The sequence below is a fragment of the Mandrillus leucophaeus genome, unplaced genomic scaffold (assembly GCF_000951045.1).
Source record: "Mandrillus leucophaeus isolate KB7577 unplaced genomic scaffold, Mleu.le_1.0 Scaffold71, whole genome shotgun sequence".
Lineage (NCBI taxonomy): Eukaryota > Metazoa > Chordata > Mammalia > Primates > Cercopithecidae > Mandrillus > Mandrillus leucophaeus.
Genome location: NW_012107697.1, coordinates 1223266 through 1244066, shown reverse-complemented (window position 1 = coordinate 1244066; position 20801 = coordinate 1223266). Strand labels below are relative to the sequence as shown.

Sequence of the window (20801 nt, the reverse complement as noted above, 5' to 3'; positions counted from 1 at the left end):
TCACCGTGTTAGCCAGGATGGTCTCGATCTCCTGACCTCGTGATCCGCCCGTCTCGGCCTCCCAAAGTGCTGGGATCACAGGCTTGAGCCACCGCTCCCGGCCTGTTTTACATAATTTTTTATGGCTGACTTTTCCAGTTGTAACTGCACCATACGTTATTTATTTAATGTCTTTACCGGTGGACATTTTTACTATTTTCAGTGTTTTTCCTACACTTATCAATGAACTTCATTGTGGATACATTTTGTAGACTAATTGCTTCTTTTTTTTTTTTTTTTGAGATAGAGTCTCACTCTGTTGTCCAGGCTGGAGAGCAGTGGCGTGATCGCTGCTCATTGCAACCTCTGCCTCCTGGGTTCAAGCTATTCTCCTACCTCAGCCTCCCAAGTAGCTGGGACTACAGGCACGTGCTACCACACCTGGCTAATTTTTGTAATTTTAGTAGAGACAGGGTTTCACTATGTTGGCCAGGTTGGTCTCGAACTCCTGACCTCGTGATCCGCTCGCCTCGGCCTCCCAAAGTGCTGGGGTTACAGGCGTGAGCCACTGCGCCTGGCCTATCGCTTCTTCTTAACAAATCTGTAAGGAACTGCTATGTCATAGGGCATGAATTCCAAAAACTAAAAAAAAAAATTTATACATGTCAAATTTAACAAGCCAGACAGTATCATAATGCTATGTTTGGTTGGTACTGATAGTTGTTGATTTTTCAGTTTCAGTCATTATCACAAATCCCTCAATATATAGTCAAATTTTTGGTTAAATAATTTAGTTATTAAAATTATGTAAATATTATTCACAGCAGAGCCATGTGCTGTCCTAATGAGTATATAGTTCCTTTTTAGTATAACTTTTTGCTTATTTGCTTATTTTCAGAGCCTCTTATCACTAAATTCTTTCCAAACTCTCCATTGGAATTTGAAACTCCCAACACGGTCATTTCTAGCTGCTGATTAATTTTTGGAAACATTCTTTCTGGATGTTTCTATCCTTTGCTCCAACCTGGACTGCTTGCTCTGCAGGCCTGCTATGTAGTGGTCACACAAGCTTGGATCATCCTGGGAATCTCCTTTGCGTCTCCCTTGTGTTGAATTCCACCTTCCTCCTCCTAGGTTTACTTTCCCTCAGAAATGTGTCTCCGCTTCAAATGACACTGTTGAAAGTGCAAAGCCATTTTGATACTTAAACTATGGTAACATTACCTGACTTCTCTGGGATATTTTAGGGTCTTCTTTTTACCATGATTTCCTAAAATTTCACAATGTTATACTTCAGTGTGGGTTTTAAAAAATTCTCTGTGCAGGGCCCTTGGCAAGCCCTTTCAATTTAGAGGCTATCTTTGAGTCTTGGGGATTTTTTGGTATCTTTGATGATAACTTCCTTCCCTCCATTTTTCTCTTTTGAGACTTCCTAGATGCATCCTTTGTTTCTTATCCTTTCTCTTTTAATTTCCATCTTTTTCCTTCTGTTCTACGTTCATAGAAGAGTTCCTTGAATTTATATCTTCTAACCCTTTTACTGAATATTTAACATTTCTGAGGTAAAAATTTCAATATCCAAGAGCTCTTTCTTATTCTTTAAATAATCTCTTTCATTGCCTCTTTGTTCTTGTTTTTTTGGTTGCTATATCTTCTTTTATCCCTCTGAGATTAAAAAGTTTTTTTAAAAAGTTTTTAGAAAGTTTTCACCTAGTTGTTTTTCACATTAGAGGATTTCCTCAAATGGTGATTATTGTTATATCGTATTTAGCTGAGACATTAAAAATGATAATTTCAGTATATAATCAGTATAAAAATGGACAGATTTCACATTTTAACACTAAGTCTTGCAGTACATATTTTACACTTATAGCACATCTCAATTCAGACTAGCTACATTTTAAATCCTTGAAAGCCACATGTGGCAAGTGGCTACTGAATTGGACAGTGGAGCTATAGAGGGAGTAGAGATAAATGGCTGTTACATCCACCATATTTAACCAGGATTCAAGCATATTTCTCAGATTAACATACATATATGTACATGTGTGTGTGTATAGACACACAAATATTTATATGGCTAACTTGTCCTCCAGAAAGATTTTACCACCTTATGCTCTCTGGCAGCTGTGTGAGGGTGACCATTTCTTCATTCCCATGTCAATAATAGGCATTATCATTCTTTTTGAAACTTCTCAAGTGATTCGTTTCCCTCCCAGATGTGGAGGATACTGTCACCAGGGTCTGAATTCTTAGTTTCAGCTAGACTGAACCCTCAAGTGAAGCAGATCTTGGCCATTACTTTTTAGGGGAAAGCAGTACTTTGTATCCTTACCTGATGTGAGAAAGGCAAGGGTACCAATTGTTTCATTGGACATGATGTTATGGAAACGTGCCAGCTGTCCAAACATCTGTAGGCCGGCCTCCTTTTCTCGGCGGGCTTCTGGAGTCAGACTATCCCATTCACCTCGGTCCTTCTCAATTTGCTGAATCTTTATCTTGCTCAAATACTGCAGAAACCAGAGATGGGATGTATCAGAGAAGAAAGGTGCAGTTGAAGGGACGTGACATTTAGGAGGTCCTATTAAAAATCCAGTCAACTAAGCTGGGAAAACAAGGGATCATGTAAGAGACATGAGTCTTTATCTCTCAGCATAGGGCTGAAGCTCAAAAGAACTTTCAGGAAAAAAAGAAATTGTGGCTTCATACAGATTTGTTTCAGCTTGGGTACATTCACAGGTAATTCCCCTAGAAATAGTATATCATTATTAAATGGAAAGAAGGATGAAGAGTTTAATATATGAAACCCAGGCCAAGAAACAAACAAACTAAAAAACCCCACACTATAGTGAAAAAACGATGACTCCTTCCTGAAAGATGAAAACAAATCCCCCCCTGCCAAATTCCTTACAAAAAAAATCAAAGCTCTATCAAATATGCAAGATGTGTGGAAGAACATAATTATTTAAAACTCTCTATTTCATGTCATCCTTCCTGTTGTAGCAAACAACTTGTTAAACTTAATCTCATGAAAATACCATCTGCTTCATACTTTGTGTCACACACCTCTTGCTTAAAAGGGTCTGTTTGTAACAGGACCTATTCTCACTTTTGAAGAAAACCTATCTTAAACCCTAAAGTGTAGGATTATGAAGAAATCAGATCAAACCTTTCTCACAAATTAAACACAAGCTACTCAGGGGACTGCTGATCACAACGAGGAGCTCATGATTGTCTAAAGGCTACCCTCAGGATTTACCTGCTTCATCTCCCTTTAGGTCAGTGCCCTGTCCATCCTCTACCCATCACAGGTAAGGGAAGTTTTGCTCTACAGATAGCAAAGTTTTTATGGGAGAAGTAAGCAGATCCACCAGGGAAGGTTAAGGAAATAATACACTGAAGGAGCTGAGAGGCACCCAGCTGCATTTTATACTTCGTGAAACGTTTGTTTCACAATATAGCTAAGAATTTAGGAGGCAGTGGAAATATGAGAAATATTGACAACTTGGAGCCTTTATATGAAAAAATAACCCAAATCAGAGATTTTCTTTCAAGTAGTGGTGCAAAAATCAGAATCTTTTAGGAAAGTGGGTTAAAAGTCATTGTCTTAGTAAGATATTTTACTGACATGTTGGGATTAAAAGGGTTTCAATGACCAAAAGTTAGCTCCTTTGATTTCTTTCTTTCTGTAGTGCCAGCCTGATGAATTACTCCTGCCAATACAATGTAGTTTGGCTTCACCATATGGTATTTTCAACTCTGCCAAAATGTCCATCTCATGACGCTTCAATGACCCTTGATCTTGGTCTCTAATGGAATGAACTAGAAAGCTCTGTAATGGCAAGCTTGGTGGTACACTACTAACCACACATTTTTGGTGTTCCAGTCTGGTACTAGGGGCATAAGGACTGCTCTATATGATTAAAAGGTAAAATGTATGTACTGATGATGATTTGATGGTATGGGGCAGTTAAATCTTTTTTTCTCACCTGTATGGCTTCATCCAAAAGGAAGATGGCATCATTCATTAGCAGGTTAAGAAAGCGGAGGAAAAGTGGGGGATTCATGGCTTCTAAATTCTTAGAGGCATAGTCAGCCAAATCCTGTAAGTCCCAGCCCACAAGAAAACCATTTTAGTATTGAATTACAACTCATTGGGGCTTATATAAAGCAACAGGTTTCATCAGAAACTCTCTCACCTTAATGCTCTCCCGATAGGTATCTGTCCCCCACATGTATCTTAGGATAGGATACATGGGACGACGGTAATTAAACTTCTGTTCAAATTGATGGGGGTCTCCTGGAGTAAGGCAAGAGCAAAATATCAGCAAAGGTGCTGTCATAAGAGGAAGAGCTTATGCCTATGTGTAGTCATTTGCTTTGTAGCCATTTGCTTTTGAGTGTGTTAAGACTACTAACAAAATCTGCCCTGGAGTTTCTAGAGGTCTAAAGTTACGGCCAAGTGTTTGCTCATTTCCTTACTGACGAAGTAAAGGGGAGACAGAGATGAAGGATACCTTACTCTGTAAGAGACAAGTACCAAGCTATAAAATAAAAGTCAAGGGAAACAAATGCTTCCATATCCAAACATGAGTACTTCTCAGGCTTTGAGACAGGGTACTGTTTAAACAAACACAGGGGCTCAGGGTTACATAGAGAGGGAATGTTGCCCACTGGTGTTTTTTTTTTTTGAGAGGGATTTCTTGCTCTGTCATCCAGGCTGGGGTGCAGTGGTGCAATCTCAGCTCACTGCCACCTCCACCTCCCGAATTCAAGCGATTCTCGTGCCTCTGCCTCCTGAGTAGCTGGGATTACAGGTACCCACCACCACGCCCGGGTAATTTTTGTATTTTTTGTAGAGATGGGGTTTCACTATGTTGGTCAGGCTGGTCTCAAACTCATGAGTTCAAGTGATCTGCCTACTTCGGCCTCCCAAAATGCTGGGATTATAAGCATGAACCACTCTGCCTGGCCGCCTGCTGGTATTCTTAATCGAACCATTAGACTATTGGAGAGTTAGATAGTCTGGTTAAGATAAAAGAATCTCTCAACCAGTACACTGCCTCTTTATGCACTATTCTGTAATTTTAAGGCAGAGAAAAATAAAGACCCAGGTTTTAATCAAAAAGTCTAATTTGAGTCTGATTTGATGAAGCATCATAATAAGGGTGTTGGAATATGTAGATTTCTTCAGGTGACACAGACCTGATTCTACCACTTGGTAGTGAATGTCATGACATGGACAAATAATTTGATCTTTTGGGCAGTCATGTCTTCATTTGTAAAACAGGGATAATTAAAAATAAATAAATAAATAAAACAGGGATAATAGAGTGAAACTTTTCAGATGGTGACAATGGGATAATGTTAAAAAAAAGCACTTATCATCAAGCCTGGCACATAGTAGGTATTCAATAGTAATGGCTTGACATTTCTTTGATATCCAAATACAGATCAAACTATGGAACTCCACTGGTACGAGCTTCTCAGTTCTGGGCTCAGCTTCATGACTGCTTTACCTGTAAATTCGATGTCCACAAAAACCTTGATTAGAGCCTCTGCAAGTTGGGGTGCATACTGAAAGTTGCAGAACACACGTTTCCGGTGGAACACACTGGATACCAAAGGATTTGGGGTCTGATCCAGGTGGGGCATCACTGCTTCCAACACCTCTGCTAGTTTGGCCCTCAGGTGGGGATTCTTCATTCTGCAAAATGGGAAAAAAGCAAGATGAGCAGATAAGCTTAACTCCAAATTTATGACGCTGTTCTCTCCACATAAGAATAAAAATCCACCCTAAACCATCATTATAGGAAAAAAAAAGATCCACTTCTGCAGTTTTAAGTTTGTCAGTTTCTTGGTGTGGGTGGAGGGTGGGAGGTGGTGATGCAGGGTACATCATTTAGCTCTTGAGTTGACAGCTTACCAACTATGAGGGTGAGCACTTAAGTTTTTGAATGCTTAGCCATTGTTTACTTCTCTGTAATAATGCATTATTTACTGCTTACTATTCTCTGACAGTTTCATGTGGAATAAATTTGCCTTTTCAAGCTTTCTGAGGGTAAAGACTAGAATATAATTATGCTACATTACCCATGACGCATACAGTGTATGCATAATACTTGTTGACTTATGACTTCTCATTAGGTATGCTCAGCTCAGTGAAGAATTGGCTTCTCTCTACTTATCACTGATACGGCTCAGGGAATTGTGGGTCATTCTCTTCATTGTGCAGCAAATCTTCACTTTTGTACACAGAGTTTCCATTTCCTTTAGCCTATGCATCAAAAAAATCAGGGAAGCAATTCTACAAGTCACAGTATCTTCCTTTGGAAAAGAGGTCTAGAAGCTATGAGTGAGAAAACTTGAAATGAGAAATAATATTGACTTAAGTTTACTGCTCATCCAACTCAGAATAGCAAGAACAAGCTTTATCATCATATAATTATTAGAAGATCATTAGCACCTGGCTGCCACTGGTAAGTTTCTGGCATTATGTTAACTACTTTAACCATGGACTAGCAGTGGAATTCCCATAAGATACCTTATATGCAGGATTAAATTCTCTGTGGGCAAAGTTCATTGTTTATTATACCTCTCAACAGTGGGGTTTCTGGCTACCCATATGGATGGTCAGGTGATTCATTAATGTTACCATAACTTCTGAAGGCAACCCCTTATGATTCAGGCTTGTTTATTTCTTGGTTTAGAAGTCTTCTGAATGTTTTACAGCCTAAACAGTGACAGAACCAAGCTTACAGCACTTCACCTTTCTATGCTTCCAGTGAAAATGGTGATAAAGTGAAGGACATGCTCCAGGGAATCTGCTGATGTCTCCAAAATGTCATCGGCAAAGCGGCGGAGAAAAATGAGAAAATCACCCAGGTTATCTGCAAAAAATTCTGAAAAAGAAAGTATTCACTGGAATTAGCCAAACATCTGTATATTTGTACTAATAAACAACACTTAAATTCCTTTCACCCTACTTAATGAAGGTTAAAAAAAAAAACTAAATGTTTTGTTGGTACTAGAGATGGTGATAAGTCAATAAATGTAAAATCTCCTTTAAATGTAAGTCAATTTAAATTTTTATTCAAGTAAATATATGAACAGTAATGACACAAAATGTTAACACACCAGTATACTAATATATACATTTTTAGTCTCAAGGTTAACTGTGGTTTAAACCCTTCAGATGTGTGAGGACGCCCTAATAAAGATTAACATGTTAGGTGATGGCGGTAGCCAGACTCCAGGATGGTCCTCCAATATCACTGCTTTTTGGTTCATGACCTTATGCAGTCCCCTCCCATATTCACTCTTTCAGAGTAGAAGATAAACTCTGAGGCATACAGCAGATGTGATGCTATGTCATTTCCAAGATTACGGTATAAAAGCTTACAGTCTCCATTTTGGTCACTTGCTCCGGGGGAAGCCAGCTGCCATATCATGAGTAGTATTTAGAAGACACATACATGGCCTAGAAAAGAGGCTGCTGGTCAATAGCACAAGCAACTGAGGCCTGTCAACAACCACATGACTGGGCTTGTAAGTGGATCCTCCAGCCCTAGCAGAGTCCTCAGATTCCCAAGGCCCTGACAGCTTGGCTACATAACTTCCTGAGGAACTCTGAGTCAGAATCACGCAGCTGAGTAAGCTGTTTGCAGTGTTGTTGTTGCTATTTTATTATTATTTTTTTTTTGAGACAGGGTCCTGCTCTGTCACCCAGGCTGGAGTGCAGTAGTGCAATTATGGCTCACTGTGGCCTCAACTTCCTGGGCTCAAGCCATTCTCTCACTTCAGCCCCCTGAGTAGCTGGAACTACAAGTGTGCACCACCATGCCTGGCTAATTTTTTAGTTTTTGTAGAGATAGGGTCTCCCTATGTTGTCCAGGCCAATCCTGAACTCCTGGGCTCAAGTAATCATCCTGCTTCCGCCTCCCAAAGTGCTGGGATTACAGGCATGCACCATCATACCTGGTCTGTAGTTTTAAGCTGCTATGTTTTGGGGTAATCTGTTACACAGCATGATATGACCAATACAATGGTTAAGAACACATAACCTGATTAGATTGGCAACACCTGCCCACCCCTCAATGACTCACTGACACACACACACACACACACACAAACACACACACACACACAAGCTCTCTCTCTCTCTCTTTCCCTTCTGAGTTAACCAGCAGGAGCTAATTTTTTTCCTACAAAAAGGACAGGAAAGGTTAGATGAATGTGTAAGTTGAACAAATATTAATGATAGAAACTAATAGCTCTGAAAACTCTGATTACACTTAATCCTTTGAAGATGATTTTCTGATACGCACAGCAGTGGGGACACAAGGTTGAGGAACAAATTGTTAGTCACCCAATACTTTGACCAGTAGATATTATCTAAGTTTGAGTTGTTTCTCCGAAAACAACTGAATGATAATGAAGAAAGGGTATTTTGAGGATTAAACTTCCAAACTGACCCAGTTAAACTCAGAAGGCTATAAATAGGACATTCCCAAGGGAAAGCCTGCTTACCTGGCACATAAGCCAAAGAGCTGTAGCCATCTGGCAAAGGAAAGGTTAGCTCTATTGGTTGTGAGCCCTCATTGCCTATGGCCAGTTGAACCAGTAGAACAGCCATGGACACCTGCAAGTTTAGGCAGTTTTGCAGCATTTGTGGCTCTGTCATGGCAGTCTTGGTAGAAAGATAGATGGTCATCAATCGTTCAAACTGCTCACGAAGATTGTCAGCAGCAGGGCTAGAACTCTGCTGAGCATCCCGCCAGGCAACCTGCAGCCGATGCAGATTTTGGTTGATTTTTACCATCTGATCATGCAACCTGCCCCCAAGAAAGCAGAAGAGATCGGGTCAGGGAAAACAGAAAGTCACACACACACACAGAAACCAAACAAAAACCCAAAAAAAACCACCTCAATTATTTATCTAGTCTTCTCTTTAAGGATAGTAGGGAGTTGCAGTTGCAATGACACAGAGGGCACTCACAAAAGTTTTTGACAGGACACAGGCAGGGTGCACAGCAATGGGAAAACGTTGCCAAGTATTCAACATAATCGAAGCTAATTGCAAATAGTTAGCAGCCTTCAGCTGAAATGCACTATCCAAAGAAAGGCAGCTTGGTTGAGTAGGGTGTAGAATGGGCTGTTACTACATAAAATAAATAATTATTAGGCAAAGTACAAGAAGCCCAGCAGGATAGTTTTACATCACATGAGGGCAATGATCATACTTTGATGCAATGATCATACTTTGATGGGGTTATATGGATAGTCTTTCTTCGGTTAGTAGAAAACTAAGCTGGTGAAAAGGGACTCTAGATTAGTAATGACCACATATAAACTAGTAGCCACCTGAGATGCAATCTAAGAGCAGCTTCCAGCACTCTGTTGTTCAATATTAAATTAAATTATTCTTCAGAAAAGGTCAGCCTAATATTCTCTACTGAAAGGAAGACACATAATTCAAAGTTACGGATAATGGTCCAAAATCATTTCCTTTGGCTCTGTAGATAATGTCTTGGCTAGTTAATATTGGGAAACTAGATGATATTCATTTTTTGTTTGAACCTAGGCAGTTGAGCAGGTTAAGCACATGCTGAACTTTCATCTACTGTCTTATTTAGAATGTCTATGATGGAGATTTCTCTCTAAAGATATAATTTCATTCCTCCAGCAATGTGTTGACTGGGTAGTTTTGAAAAATGCTCTGCATCAATTCAGGTATCTTGAGAAGGTATTAAAAATTGCTATTCCTAGTGTCCCTTTCTATGACTGCGTTGCTGTTTTCTCCCTCTACTTATACCTGTCATAATCAGCTAAATCAGAGGAAAACAAATTACAGAATAATGAACAGCCAGAACCAGAACTGTTTTTGGAAGTCATACATTCTCGTTCTAAAACCTTCACATTTCTAGAATCTTCTTTATCTAATGTCTTTTGTGGTCCTATTGATCTCATCAGACTCCCTTATAAACATTTCCTTAATTTTTGCCATTTTTGTCTCTCTGTAGAGTTAGAACTTGGTCTTTTTTTTAAAAAAATTAATTAATTATTTTTTTTTGAGATAGATTTCCATTCTGTTGTCCAGGCTGGAGTGCAGTGGCACGATCTCGGCTCACTGCAACTTCCGCCTCCCAGGTTCAAGCAATTCTCCTTCTTCAACCCTAACCCTAACCCCAACCCTCCTGAGTAGCTGGGACTACAGGCACGTGCCACCAAGCCAGGCTAATTTTTTGTATTTTTAGTAGAGACGGGGTTTCACCGTGTTAGCCAGGATGGTCTTAATCTCCTGACCTTGTGATCTGCCCGCCTCAGCCTCCCAAAGTGTTGGGATTACAGGTGTGAGCCACTGCGCCTGGCCAAACTTCATCTTTTATCACCAGGAGTAGTAATGAATTTTTTTTTTTTTTTTGAGACAGGGTTTCACTATGTTGCCCAGGCTGGAGCACAGTGGTGCAATCTCAGCTCACTGCAGTCTCAACATTCCGGGCTCAAGAGATCCTCCCACCTCAGCCTTGTGATTAGCTGACACTACAGGCACATGCCACCATGCCCAGCTAATTCTTGTATATTTTGTAGAGACGGGGTTTTGCCATGTTGCCCAGGCTGCTCTCAAACTCCTGGGCTCAAGTGATCGGCCTGCCTCGGCCTCCCCAAGTGCTAAGGATTACAGGCATGAGCCACCACACCTGGCCAGTAATGAAAATTTAAGAGCAGAAAGTGCAATATAAAATGAAAACAATTCCACTTTCCCAGATCATAACAGAAAGACAGCAATTTAATTTTTAAAGTTTAACAGGTCAAAAGTTAAAAACAGGTCAGGCACAGTGGCTTATGCCTGTAATCCCAGCACTTTGGGAGGCCAAGGTGGGTGGATCACCTGAGGTCAGGAGTTCGAGACCAGCCCGGCCAACACGGCGAAACCCCATCTCTACTAAAAAAATACAAAATCAGCTGGGCATGGTGGTGCATGCCTGTAATCCCAGCTACTTGGGAGGATGAGGCAGAAGATTTGCTTGAACCCAGGAGGTGGAGGTTGCAGTGAGCAGAGAATGCGCCACTGTACTCCAACCAAGGTGACAAGAGCGAAAATCCATCTCAACAACAATAAAAGTTAAAAACAAATTTAAGAAATCTGGACAAAGCTGATTCATGAAACACAAATAAATTCATACAATGCCCCTTTTCTATTAGATTTTAATGTAAGCCTTTAGAATAAGCTCAGATTATATCTCTAAGACTCTCCCTCCCCCTTTTTTTTTTTTTTTTAAGAGACAGGTTATCACTGTGTCACCCAGGATGGAGTACAGTTGCACAATCATAGCTCACTGTGGCCTCCAACTCCTTGGCTAGAGCAATCCTCCTGCCTCAGCCTCTGGAGCAGCTAGGACTACAAGCATATGCCACCATGCCTGGTGATTTTTTTTTTTTTTTGGTAGAGATGGGGGTCTTTCTTGCCCAGGTTAGTGGTCTTAAACTTCTGGCCTCAAGCAATCCTTCTGCCTTGGCCTCCCAAAATGCTGAGATTAAAGATGTGAGCTTCTGTGCCTGGCCAAAGACTCAATTTCTGCCTTCTGGTTATCAACACAACTCAACTGTTTTTTCCTAATGACATCAGAGGAGTTACCTGTGAAATCCCAAGTACAAGGTATACTCTGTCAGGGCAAGGTTCTCTGTTACAAGGTTGTAGTTCTGTGGAAACTTTGGCTCCTGCACAGCTGGGATCAAACAGGTTTCTTTGTCCAAACCTCAAAGAGGTTAAAAAAAAAAAAAAGACAAAACAAGGGTAAATGTCTTGTCACAGACATCCATCTTGGTCTCCAGTCTCCTCTTACACTCATTCAATTTCCATACTGTTAGCAGTGATATCTTCTTAAAAACATTTCTTGTCATATTAGTTCTTTGTCTAAATATATCTTTTGGCTTCTCACCGTCTACAGAAATACAGTTAAATCTTTTTCACTTGACCATGAAATCACCAAAAATTAAAAGGAATAATACTATAGATTGTTTCAAGTGATAGGCAATAGATCATTTGTATTTATTTTGTGTTTTTCTGAATTTGATTATTTGCTTTTGAGCAGTTATCATGTTTACAATTAGAATTATAAAACTGGAATGAAATATACCAAAATTAAGAGTGATTTCACTTAGAGTGGTAGGATTATGAGTCACTTATTTTCTTTTCATTTCTCTGTACTGTTTTCTCCAATCCAGCCCCAACTATCTTCCTCCCTTGACCCATTTCCTCCCCAACTGAACCCCATCTACCCCTTGCCCTAGCCACATTGAGCCTCTCACCATTTCTTAGTCAAGACTTTCCATAGTTTTATACCTTTACACTCGCTTTTCTCTCTGTATAAAGGGATCCTCTTGCTTCTTTGCCTGGTAAAACCTAACTTGTCTCTCAAGACTCACCTACAAAGACCTCCAACTTCTGCAGAATTGTTTACTCCCTCCTCTGTGCTCACACAGCTTAGCCCTATACCATATTATAATTATCTGTTAATATATCTGCCTTCTGGAGCCTGAGTTCAAAAAGGATGAGGACTCTGCTTTATTCGTTTTTATGATGTATGAATGAATGAACATGCAAGGCTGCCAAATCCAGAGAGAAGGTCTCACTAAAGTACAACATTTAAAAGCTACCAGGTGTTTTTTTTCTCTTCTCAAAAATCCGTCTTTAAAAAATTCCGGCCGGGCACAGTGGCTCACGCCTGTAATCCCAGCACTTTGAGAGGCTGAGGCGGGTGGATCATGAGGTCAAGAGATCAAGACTATCCTGGCCAACATGGTGAAACCCCATCTCTATTAAAAACACAAAAAATTAGCTGGGCGTGGTGGCATGCACCTGTAGTCCCAGCTACTCAGAAGGCTGAGGCAGGAGAATTGCTTGAACACGGGAGACAGAGATTGCAGTAAGCCGAGATAGCGCCACTGCACTATAGCCTGAGTGACAGAGTGAGACTCTATCTCAAAAAAAAAAAATCTAAATAGCTCTTGTTTCTGCCTCATCTTTTTTTGAGAAAGGAACTCCGTGAGAAAGGATAAGGGAGTGAATGCTTTACACATTACACACACACACACACACACACGCACGCGCACACACACACGGTTTTGAGAAGCCTGGTTCTCCCCTACCTCTCATGTGTACATTTTTAATTTTTCGTTCTTCATCGTTCAACTCCTTGAGGGCACAGTATGTGGGATTAAAGGTGAGGAGCCGAGAGGATCTGGGTTTGCAAAATGGCTGGCATAGCTTCAGGAGAGCAGCACCCAGATTCAGAAAGAAGGCATCCGAGGCATACATTTGGAAAAAGATTTCTGGCATCTGATTGGCCCAAATCTTGGTGCGGCCTGCATTTGCATGCAAACAGTTTCCAAGCCAGGACAAGATACAGTGTTTGGTTTCTGGAGAGAGCTGGAGTAAGTTCTTCAGCATCTGGTAGATCTTTTCGTGGAACTGAGCCATGAACTGTTCAACCAGAAAACACAACCACAGAACGTTCCAGTTTCACAATCCTAGTATTTTTTATTCCCAAACCTTAGCAATTGGCAGTTTCTAAAAATATGCTAATCCTAATCTTTCCCCTCACTCTCTGCGCCTTATCCCCAATTTGATTTTAAAATATATTTCTGGGCACTTATAAGAGATTTTCTGATCAGCTGCCGAACCGTAGATGGCATTACATAGTATTAGAGCATAGGTCTGTAAATTTTTTCTGCAAAGGGCTAGACGATAAAGATTTCTGGCATTACTTACCGTACAGTGTCTGAGGCAATTATTCAACTCTATCACTGTAGCGTGAATTCAAACCACAAACAATACATATACTAATGGGCATGACTATGTTCAATAAAACTTTATAAAAACAGGCGGCAGGCCAGATTTGGCCACTGCTAGTTTGCCATGCCCTGCCTTAGAGAGTTGTAATGATTAATGAATAGGAGACTTAAACTAATAAATAAGAAACTTAAATCCCCAATTCAATCATTTAAATGCCTCATGTTGGCCAGACCTCTACTATAATTTATGTGAAGAAGCCCAAATAGAGAGGGCATAGGTTAGACAGGAAAAGGAAGAAAAACTGGGTTTATAAGCTAGAGTTCAGTCAAAAGGTTTTCAGAGCTAAAGGTATAGCTCAGTGAGAAAAATGAGGGTTGCAGGGAAGTAGCTGTAGCAGTGCTACAGCAAAGGGTAAGGAGTAGCAGCAGCTCATTCTTAACTCACACAAAGGTTTATCCTCTGTTCTTAGCATATGCTAAAAGGAGGGCATTTTTTTTTTTTTTTTTTTGAGACAGAGTCTCATTCTGTCATCCAGGCTGGAGCGCGATGATGCAATCATGGCTTACTGAAGTCTTGACCTCCCAGGCTCAAGTGATCCTCCCACCTCAGCCTCCCGAGTAGCTGGGACGACAGATGCTTGCCACCATGCCCAGCTAAGTTTTGTATTTTTTTGTAGAGATGGGGGTCTCACTGTGTTGCCCAGGCTGGTTTCAAATTGAACTCCTGGGCTCAAGCGATCCTCCCACCTTGGCCTCCAAAGTGCTAGGATTACAGGCTTGAGCTACCACGCCCAGCTTTAATTTATTTATGTGATGTAAAAGCCAACTAGATCAATTTGCTTTCCCAGAGAGGCTTGAGCGGCCTTATCTGTATCTGCTTTCTGAGAAAAGTATTTTAAGGTCGGGGGCTGGGATGCCCTGGTAAACAGTTCCACCTGATGGATGTTGGCCTCCTGTACTTTGATCTCCTGGGGGCTGGAACGAGATGGATTCAAAAAGTAGCCATGATTTTCTACAACACCCGGAGTCTTTAATAAGCAGGAGATATTCAGAATTACTCCCAGCAAGGTCTTCTGGTACATTTGCCCATTGGTAGGGTCCTTGGGCTGAATGTATTCTACAAAAACCTGTAAGAGAAGACAAGTCCTGCTTATTCGTCTGCATGGTGAGATAAGGTGATGGGGTGGGAGGGCCTCAAAACAGTTAAGTTGATACAACAACCAAGCTATCTTTTTCTTATTTTATAGGTAATATTACAGTGTCTTCAGGATAGGGAAGCATAGTGTATTACACATCTAGCTCAACTGAATATATATCATCTTTCAGACCTACCTTTGCCATATCTTTTTGCCTAGTGAAATAGAGAAGAATATCCAGATATGCATACAAAAGGATCTGACAGAGCTCGAGATCTTTTATTCGGCCCAATAAAACATCAAACACTGGAATCATGACTTCTGGAAATGTTCGAACTTCCTCATCCAATATCAAGGCTTCAATGACCTCTTCCAGAAACTCAGTCACATCTTCAAAATCTAACAGAAGACAATGAGAGAGAAAGGAGGGCACAAGAATTTTTATACGCCTTTACACGCCAGCTCTTTACTTTCAATAATTCTTTTTTTTTTTTTTAAGAGATGGGGGTCTTGCTTTTTTGCCCAGCCTGGAGTGTAGTGGCTATTCACAGGTGTGATTATAGCACACTACAGCCTCAAACTCCTGGGCTCAAGGAATCCTTCTGCCTCAGCCTCCAGAGTAGATGGGACTACAAGGGTGTGCTACCATGCCCGGCTTTATTCTACTGGTACTCAACCTCAAAGATCAATATGTGAGCCCTCTTCCTTAATCTGTACCAGAACCATAATGGCTCTGAGACTTTCTAATGCAATTAGTGAAATTTTAAATCTGAAAATCAAAATGTAGAAGCTTACAGATTTTGCTCATATACTCACGGGCTCCCTGGATGGCTTCTAACATCAAATCTACCAGTTGCTCATGGATGTTTTGGTCAACATAGATCTCGGGGGTGAGAAGAACTGTTCGGGTATTAGACACAGTGAGGTTTCTGCACTGCACTGCAAAGGGTAGCAGGTTCTCTGGAACTTTGGTAATCTGCAAACAGCATGAAGAAAAGAGCGAATAGTCTAACTCTGATCTGGAATGAAAGTAGACGCAGTGAATAGAATAGAAGAGACAGACTGGTCTCCTGTGGATGCTTGAAAATTAGAGATTTAATCCTTGGCTTAAGGAATCATCTATCTGCCTATTTAAAATTCCAATCCTGGAAATGTCAGGCTTAGCCTACTCTAATACTTACATCTCAGTGGAAATGAATTCATGAATCCTTTTCTGTTTTTTGAGACAGAGTCTCGCTCTGTCACCCAGGCTGGAGTGCGGTGGTGTGATCTCAGCTCACTGCATCCTCCACCTCCCAGGTTCATGTGATTCTCCTGCCTCAGCCTCCTGAATAGCTGGGATTATAAACGTGTGCCACCACGCCTGGCTACTTTTTGTATTTTTAGTAGAGAAAAGGTTTTGCCACATTGGCCAGGCTGATCTTGAACTCCTGGCCTCATGTGATCCACCTGCCTTGGCCTCCCAAAGTGCTGGGATTACAGGAGTGAGCCACTGTGCCCAGCCTCACGAGACTTTTTTAAGGATGTGATTTCTAAAGAGGTTTTAGAGAGAATAGGAGGCACTAGTTAATTGGGGAGAAGGGTGGACCCCAACATACAGAAAGCAGAGACTAAAGCTTTAGTGCATCTGATATCCAGTGTTCTAAACATACTATGACATATATAAACTGATATAAAAGCTTTACTGTCCCTGATATTCAGTTCTAGACATACTATGACATACATAAATTGATATAAAGACCGATCCAACTCTGGCCTACATGCTAAAGTCATATCCAAGAGGACAATATAGTATTCAATGGGGATTATTCCTTTACCTCTTCCTTGGCTCTCTGGAAGCAGGAGTAAAGGTAACAAAAAATGTGCCTCTCCCCTGCATCTCGATCAGCAGAGAGATTTAGCGTTGTAGAAGAAGTCATGTTAATTAAGTGGTTGCCTGGATCTTGAAGTAATAAGCGAGCAAAGAGGGCCTATAAAGAAAAACAAACAAAAATACTAAACTATTGCAAAATTAATCTTAGAACGTTAAGATGTAAAAGGTAATTCTGATACAGGTTATTAGCAAGAATCACAGATTTGAATGTAGAGTGAAGGAGAAAAAAAGGGCCCTGTATCTTTTCACTTTAGAAAATATTAGAAAATTATGGTATATATAAAGTTATCCTAAACTAAGCCTCAAGTGTCTAGTATAGCCCCAGCATAGAGTCAGCATTAAAAGACTATTTGTTGAATGGTGCTGAGATCAGTGATTAAACTTAAATGTGAAATCTACTATTCTGTGTGATTGTTGATCTCATTCAGACTTATATAAAGATACTCTAAATGTGAAGTTAAACTGCAAGGTGTCAACTGTCTTTCCTACCAAACTTTTTCTTTTAATGTTACTCAGGCACCTGCAAGGTACAACGCACTGTTTTTTTAAAGTGCTGTGGTTTACAAGTTTGTCTCCAACAAAATTCATGTTGGAATCTGATTTCCATGTGGCACTGTTGGAGGTGGGGCTAGCGGGAGGTGTCTGGGTATGGAAGCGGATCCCTCATGAACTGCTTGGTGCTATTCTCAAGGTGGTGAATGAGTTCTTGCTCTCACACGACTGGATTAATTCTCATAGGAACGGATAAGTTCCCTCCAGAGTGGGTTCTTATTAAGCCAGGACACCTCTCAGGTTTTCTCCTCTTTGCATGTGTCCTCATCGTATGTGTCCTTTGCTAACTTCCTCTATCACGCTGTGAGGCAGCACAAAAGCCCTCACCAGCGGCCAGGGACATGCCCTGAAACTTCTCAGCCTGCAGAACTGTGAGCTAAAGAAACCTTTCTTTATAAATTACTGTTTGGGTGTTCTTTTTTTTTTCTTTCTATAGACGGGTCTTTCTTACTCTGTCGCTCAGGCTGGAGTGCAGAGGCTCACTGTAGCCTCTGCCTCTCAGGCTCAAGCAATCCTCCCACCTCAGCCTCCTGAGTAGCTGGGACTTCAGGTACATGCCATCACAGCCAGTTAATTCTTTGTATTTTTTGTAGAAACATGGTCTTGTTGTGTTGCCAGGGCTGGTAACTCTTGGCCTGAAGAGATCCTCCCAAAGTGCTGGGATTACAGGTGTGAGCCACTGTGCCCAGTCACAGGTATTCTTTTATAGCAACACAAAACAGACTAAGATAGAAAGGATATAAAGAAGAAAAAGTGATGAGCCTTGTCCTTAAGAACTTAAGTTTAATAGGGGAGATAAGACAGGTACATAAGAAAGCTGCAACATGAGATAGGAAGTGACAATTCCCATAAGAGATTCAGAGGCTGATTATTCTAGGCACCCAGAGAAGGAAGTAACACTTTTATTTGGCAAGGCTTTGTAATTTTTTTTTTTTTTTTGAGATAGTCTTGCTCTGTTGTCCAGGCTGGAGTGTAGTGATGTGATCTCGGCTCATTGCAACCCCCACCTCCTGGGTCTAAACCATTCTCCTGCCTCAGCCTCCCAAGTAGCTGGGACTACAAGCACCCACCACCATGCCCAGCTAATATTTTGTATTTTTAGTAGAGATGGGGTTTCACTGTGTTAGCCAGGATGGTCTCGATCTCCCAACCTCGTGATCCACCTGCCTCGGCCTCCCAAAGTACATTTGTAAAATGTGGTAGGATTTATAGCCAGGAATTTCAAAACCCTATACTTAACTTCCCTGACTTGAGATGTTCACTAATTAGATGATTAGCTTGTTTTACATTCAAAATTATCATCCTCTTGGTTACATTTATTATTTTTGGTAGTATGCTTGATTCTCTCTTAAAGAAAGGGGTGTAACAGGCGTGAGTCAATGTGCCTGTCCAAGGCTTTGTAATTAAGAAGGCATTTTAACTGGTTCTTAGAGGATGGGTAGATTTGGACATGTGGCCATGGTAGATAAAAAGATTCCGAAAGAGGAACACCACAATGTTAGAGATGCGCATCCAGGTTAATTGGCCTTCTACTGGCAAAAAAAAAAAAAAAAAAAAAAAGAGAGAGAGGGATGGACATATGGACACAAGCATAAGTTGGAGAACAGTGAGCAGAGTTCAGGTGCATAGCTAATTTTTGCTAAGGGTACACATTAGGAACATAAGAATATTACCTGCTCAACGTTGCTCATATCGAGCCAGTCTTGATCTTCTAGCTCTACTGCCATTTCTTCCAAATACACACAACGGCTGGGGATGCCATTCCCGCTTTTCAAGCTGGGATCACCTGGGAAATGGTTTTAATATGATAGGTTAAGGATTATGCTTTTGTCTTATACAGACAACTGATCTTGACAGCATCACTCTTGAACTGCAAATCTGACTCAGGAATACCAGAATGATCCTGATACACAAAGCAACATCTAAAGACTCAAATCTTTTTTTTTCCCTTCTAGTCACAGAGAAAGGGATTTGTTATAAACCTAATTTAAAGAGTAAATCCCAGACATTAGTACCAACCTTGGGGTTTAACCACAGACAGGGCACAGAGGGCAAACACTCTCTGATGCCTCTGAGGGCTCCCATCTGAAAATTTAGGTTACCTCTGAGAAGAAAATCAGTTTGGCTACCATTCCATGTCCCTTTTAAGGTAGTAAAGGCAAGTAGCTATATAGTGCAGTCAGTATTGAAACGGGAACAACAGATCTGTGTCTAAATACTGTTTTTAGATCATACCAAAAGCTTCACTGAAATATAAAACCTGAGTTTCAGGGAGTGCACTGAGTAGGTTTGTATCTAACCATTAGCTGTAATCGGTTTCTAAGAGCAAGCCCCTAGCCCAAGTTCAAGTAGGAAGGGTAGAATCATGAAGATATTGGCTACAAGTTTGTAACTCACTGTTGTCCAGAGTAATAAGGAAGATCCTTTGGATCATGTGATTGATGTTGAGTTGCTCACATATTTCTTGCTGTGATCGGAATGAGCGGCTAATCTCAGCCACAGAGTAATCGAATTCATCCAGGCTCTCTGACACGCTATTATCCGAGTCATCTGGGCTAGCTGGGAGTTCATCTGCCAGAAAATGTATACTGTTAAATGTTACACCCCTTTCTTTAAGAGAGAATCAAGCATACTACCAAAAATAATAAATGTAACCAAGAGGATGATAATTTTGGATGTAAAACAAGCTAATCATCTAATTAGTGAACATCTCAAGTCAGGGAAGTTAAGTATAGGGTTTTGAAATTCCTGGCTATAAATCCTACCACATTTTACAAAGCAAAAGTTTTATTTCTATCCATAATTATACTCCACACTGCCAGAAATAGCAATATGTTATCTTCTCTACAGAATCCTAGTGAACAAAGAATTACCTAATAGATCAAAATGCCTTTAATTATTTTAAATGTATGGCTTTTCTCCCTGATTTTTAGAGATCACATTTGTTTTATTTTTTTTTTAATTTATTTATTACATTTGTTTTAATAGTTCTTAACTGTACAGAAAAATATAGTAGAGAAAGTCTCCTGAACCAATTCCCTAAAGATACTTAACACTGTTCAAGAATTTTTTTCTATTCTGGTGCTAATATTCATTACTATCTTTTAAATTTTTTTTAAAAATGGGATACTATACATAGCTGTTTTCAGCTTGCCTCTTAATCAGCACCAACGCCTTTCCTTGTTAGGTCATTTAGAGGCCTACCTCATTCTTTTTAATGGCTGTATTGTATCACATCTCTTGCATGCCCTGTGATTTAAGTAGCTACTTTCCAACTGATGAACAATAGGGTTGTTTCTAATATTTCATGATTTTAAATACTGCACTGTACAACTTAACTCTTTTTGTTTACTTGTATGAGTATTTCTACAGGATAAATTCACAGTAGCAGAACTGCTAGATCAAAGAGCTTGAACATTTAAAAAGTTAACATTTACTGCCAGGTACGGTGGCTCACGCCTATA

The 20801-nt window shown here is 40.4% G+C and overlaps 1 protein-coding gene across 4 annotated transcripts in view; it reads right to left on the bottom strand.

Annotated features, from left to right (window-relative positions):
- The window catches only part of UBE4A (ubiquitination factor E4A), a 51610-nt gene that overhangs the window by 9970 nt on the left and 20839 nt on the right, over positions 1-20801 (bottom strand). For 2 of the 4 annotated variants that reach the window (XM_011964871.1, XM_011964872.1), the window contains exons 3-16: positions 19735-19908; positions 19011-19123; positions 16730-16882; positions 15708-15888; positions 15109-15311; positions 14712-14903; positions 13132-13465; positions 11618-11738; positions 8509-8813; positions 6749-6881; positions 5499-5686; positions 4179-4279; positions 3969-4082; positions 2315-2489 (exon numbers count right to left, since the gene is read on the bottom strand). In XM_011964871.1, coding sequence (XP_011820261.1) covers positions 2315-2489; positions 3969-4082; positions 4179-4279; positions 5499-5686; positions 6749-6881; positions 8509-8813; positions 11618-11738; positions 13132-13465; positions 14712-14903; positions 15109-15311; positions 15708-15888; positions 16730-16882; positions 19011-19123; positions 19735-19908 — 2487 coding nt within the window. The remainder of the gene's footprint in view (positions 1-2314; positions 2490-3968; positions 4083-4178; positions 4280-5498; positions 5687-6748; positions 6882-8508; positions 8814-11617; positions 11739-13131; positions 13466-14711; positions 14904-15108; positions 15312-15707; positions 15889-16729; positions 16883-19010; positions 19124-19734; positions 19909-20801) is intronic. The other 2 variants (XM_011964873.1, XM_011964874.1) reach the window with 1 other exon arrangement.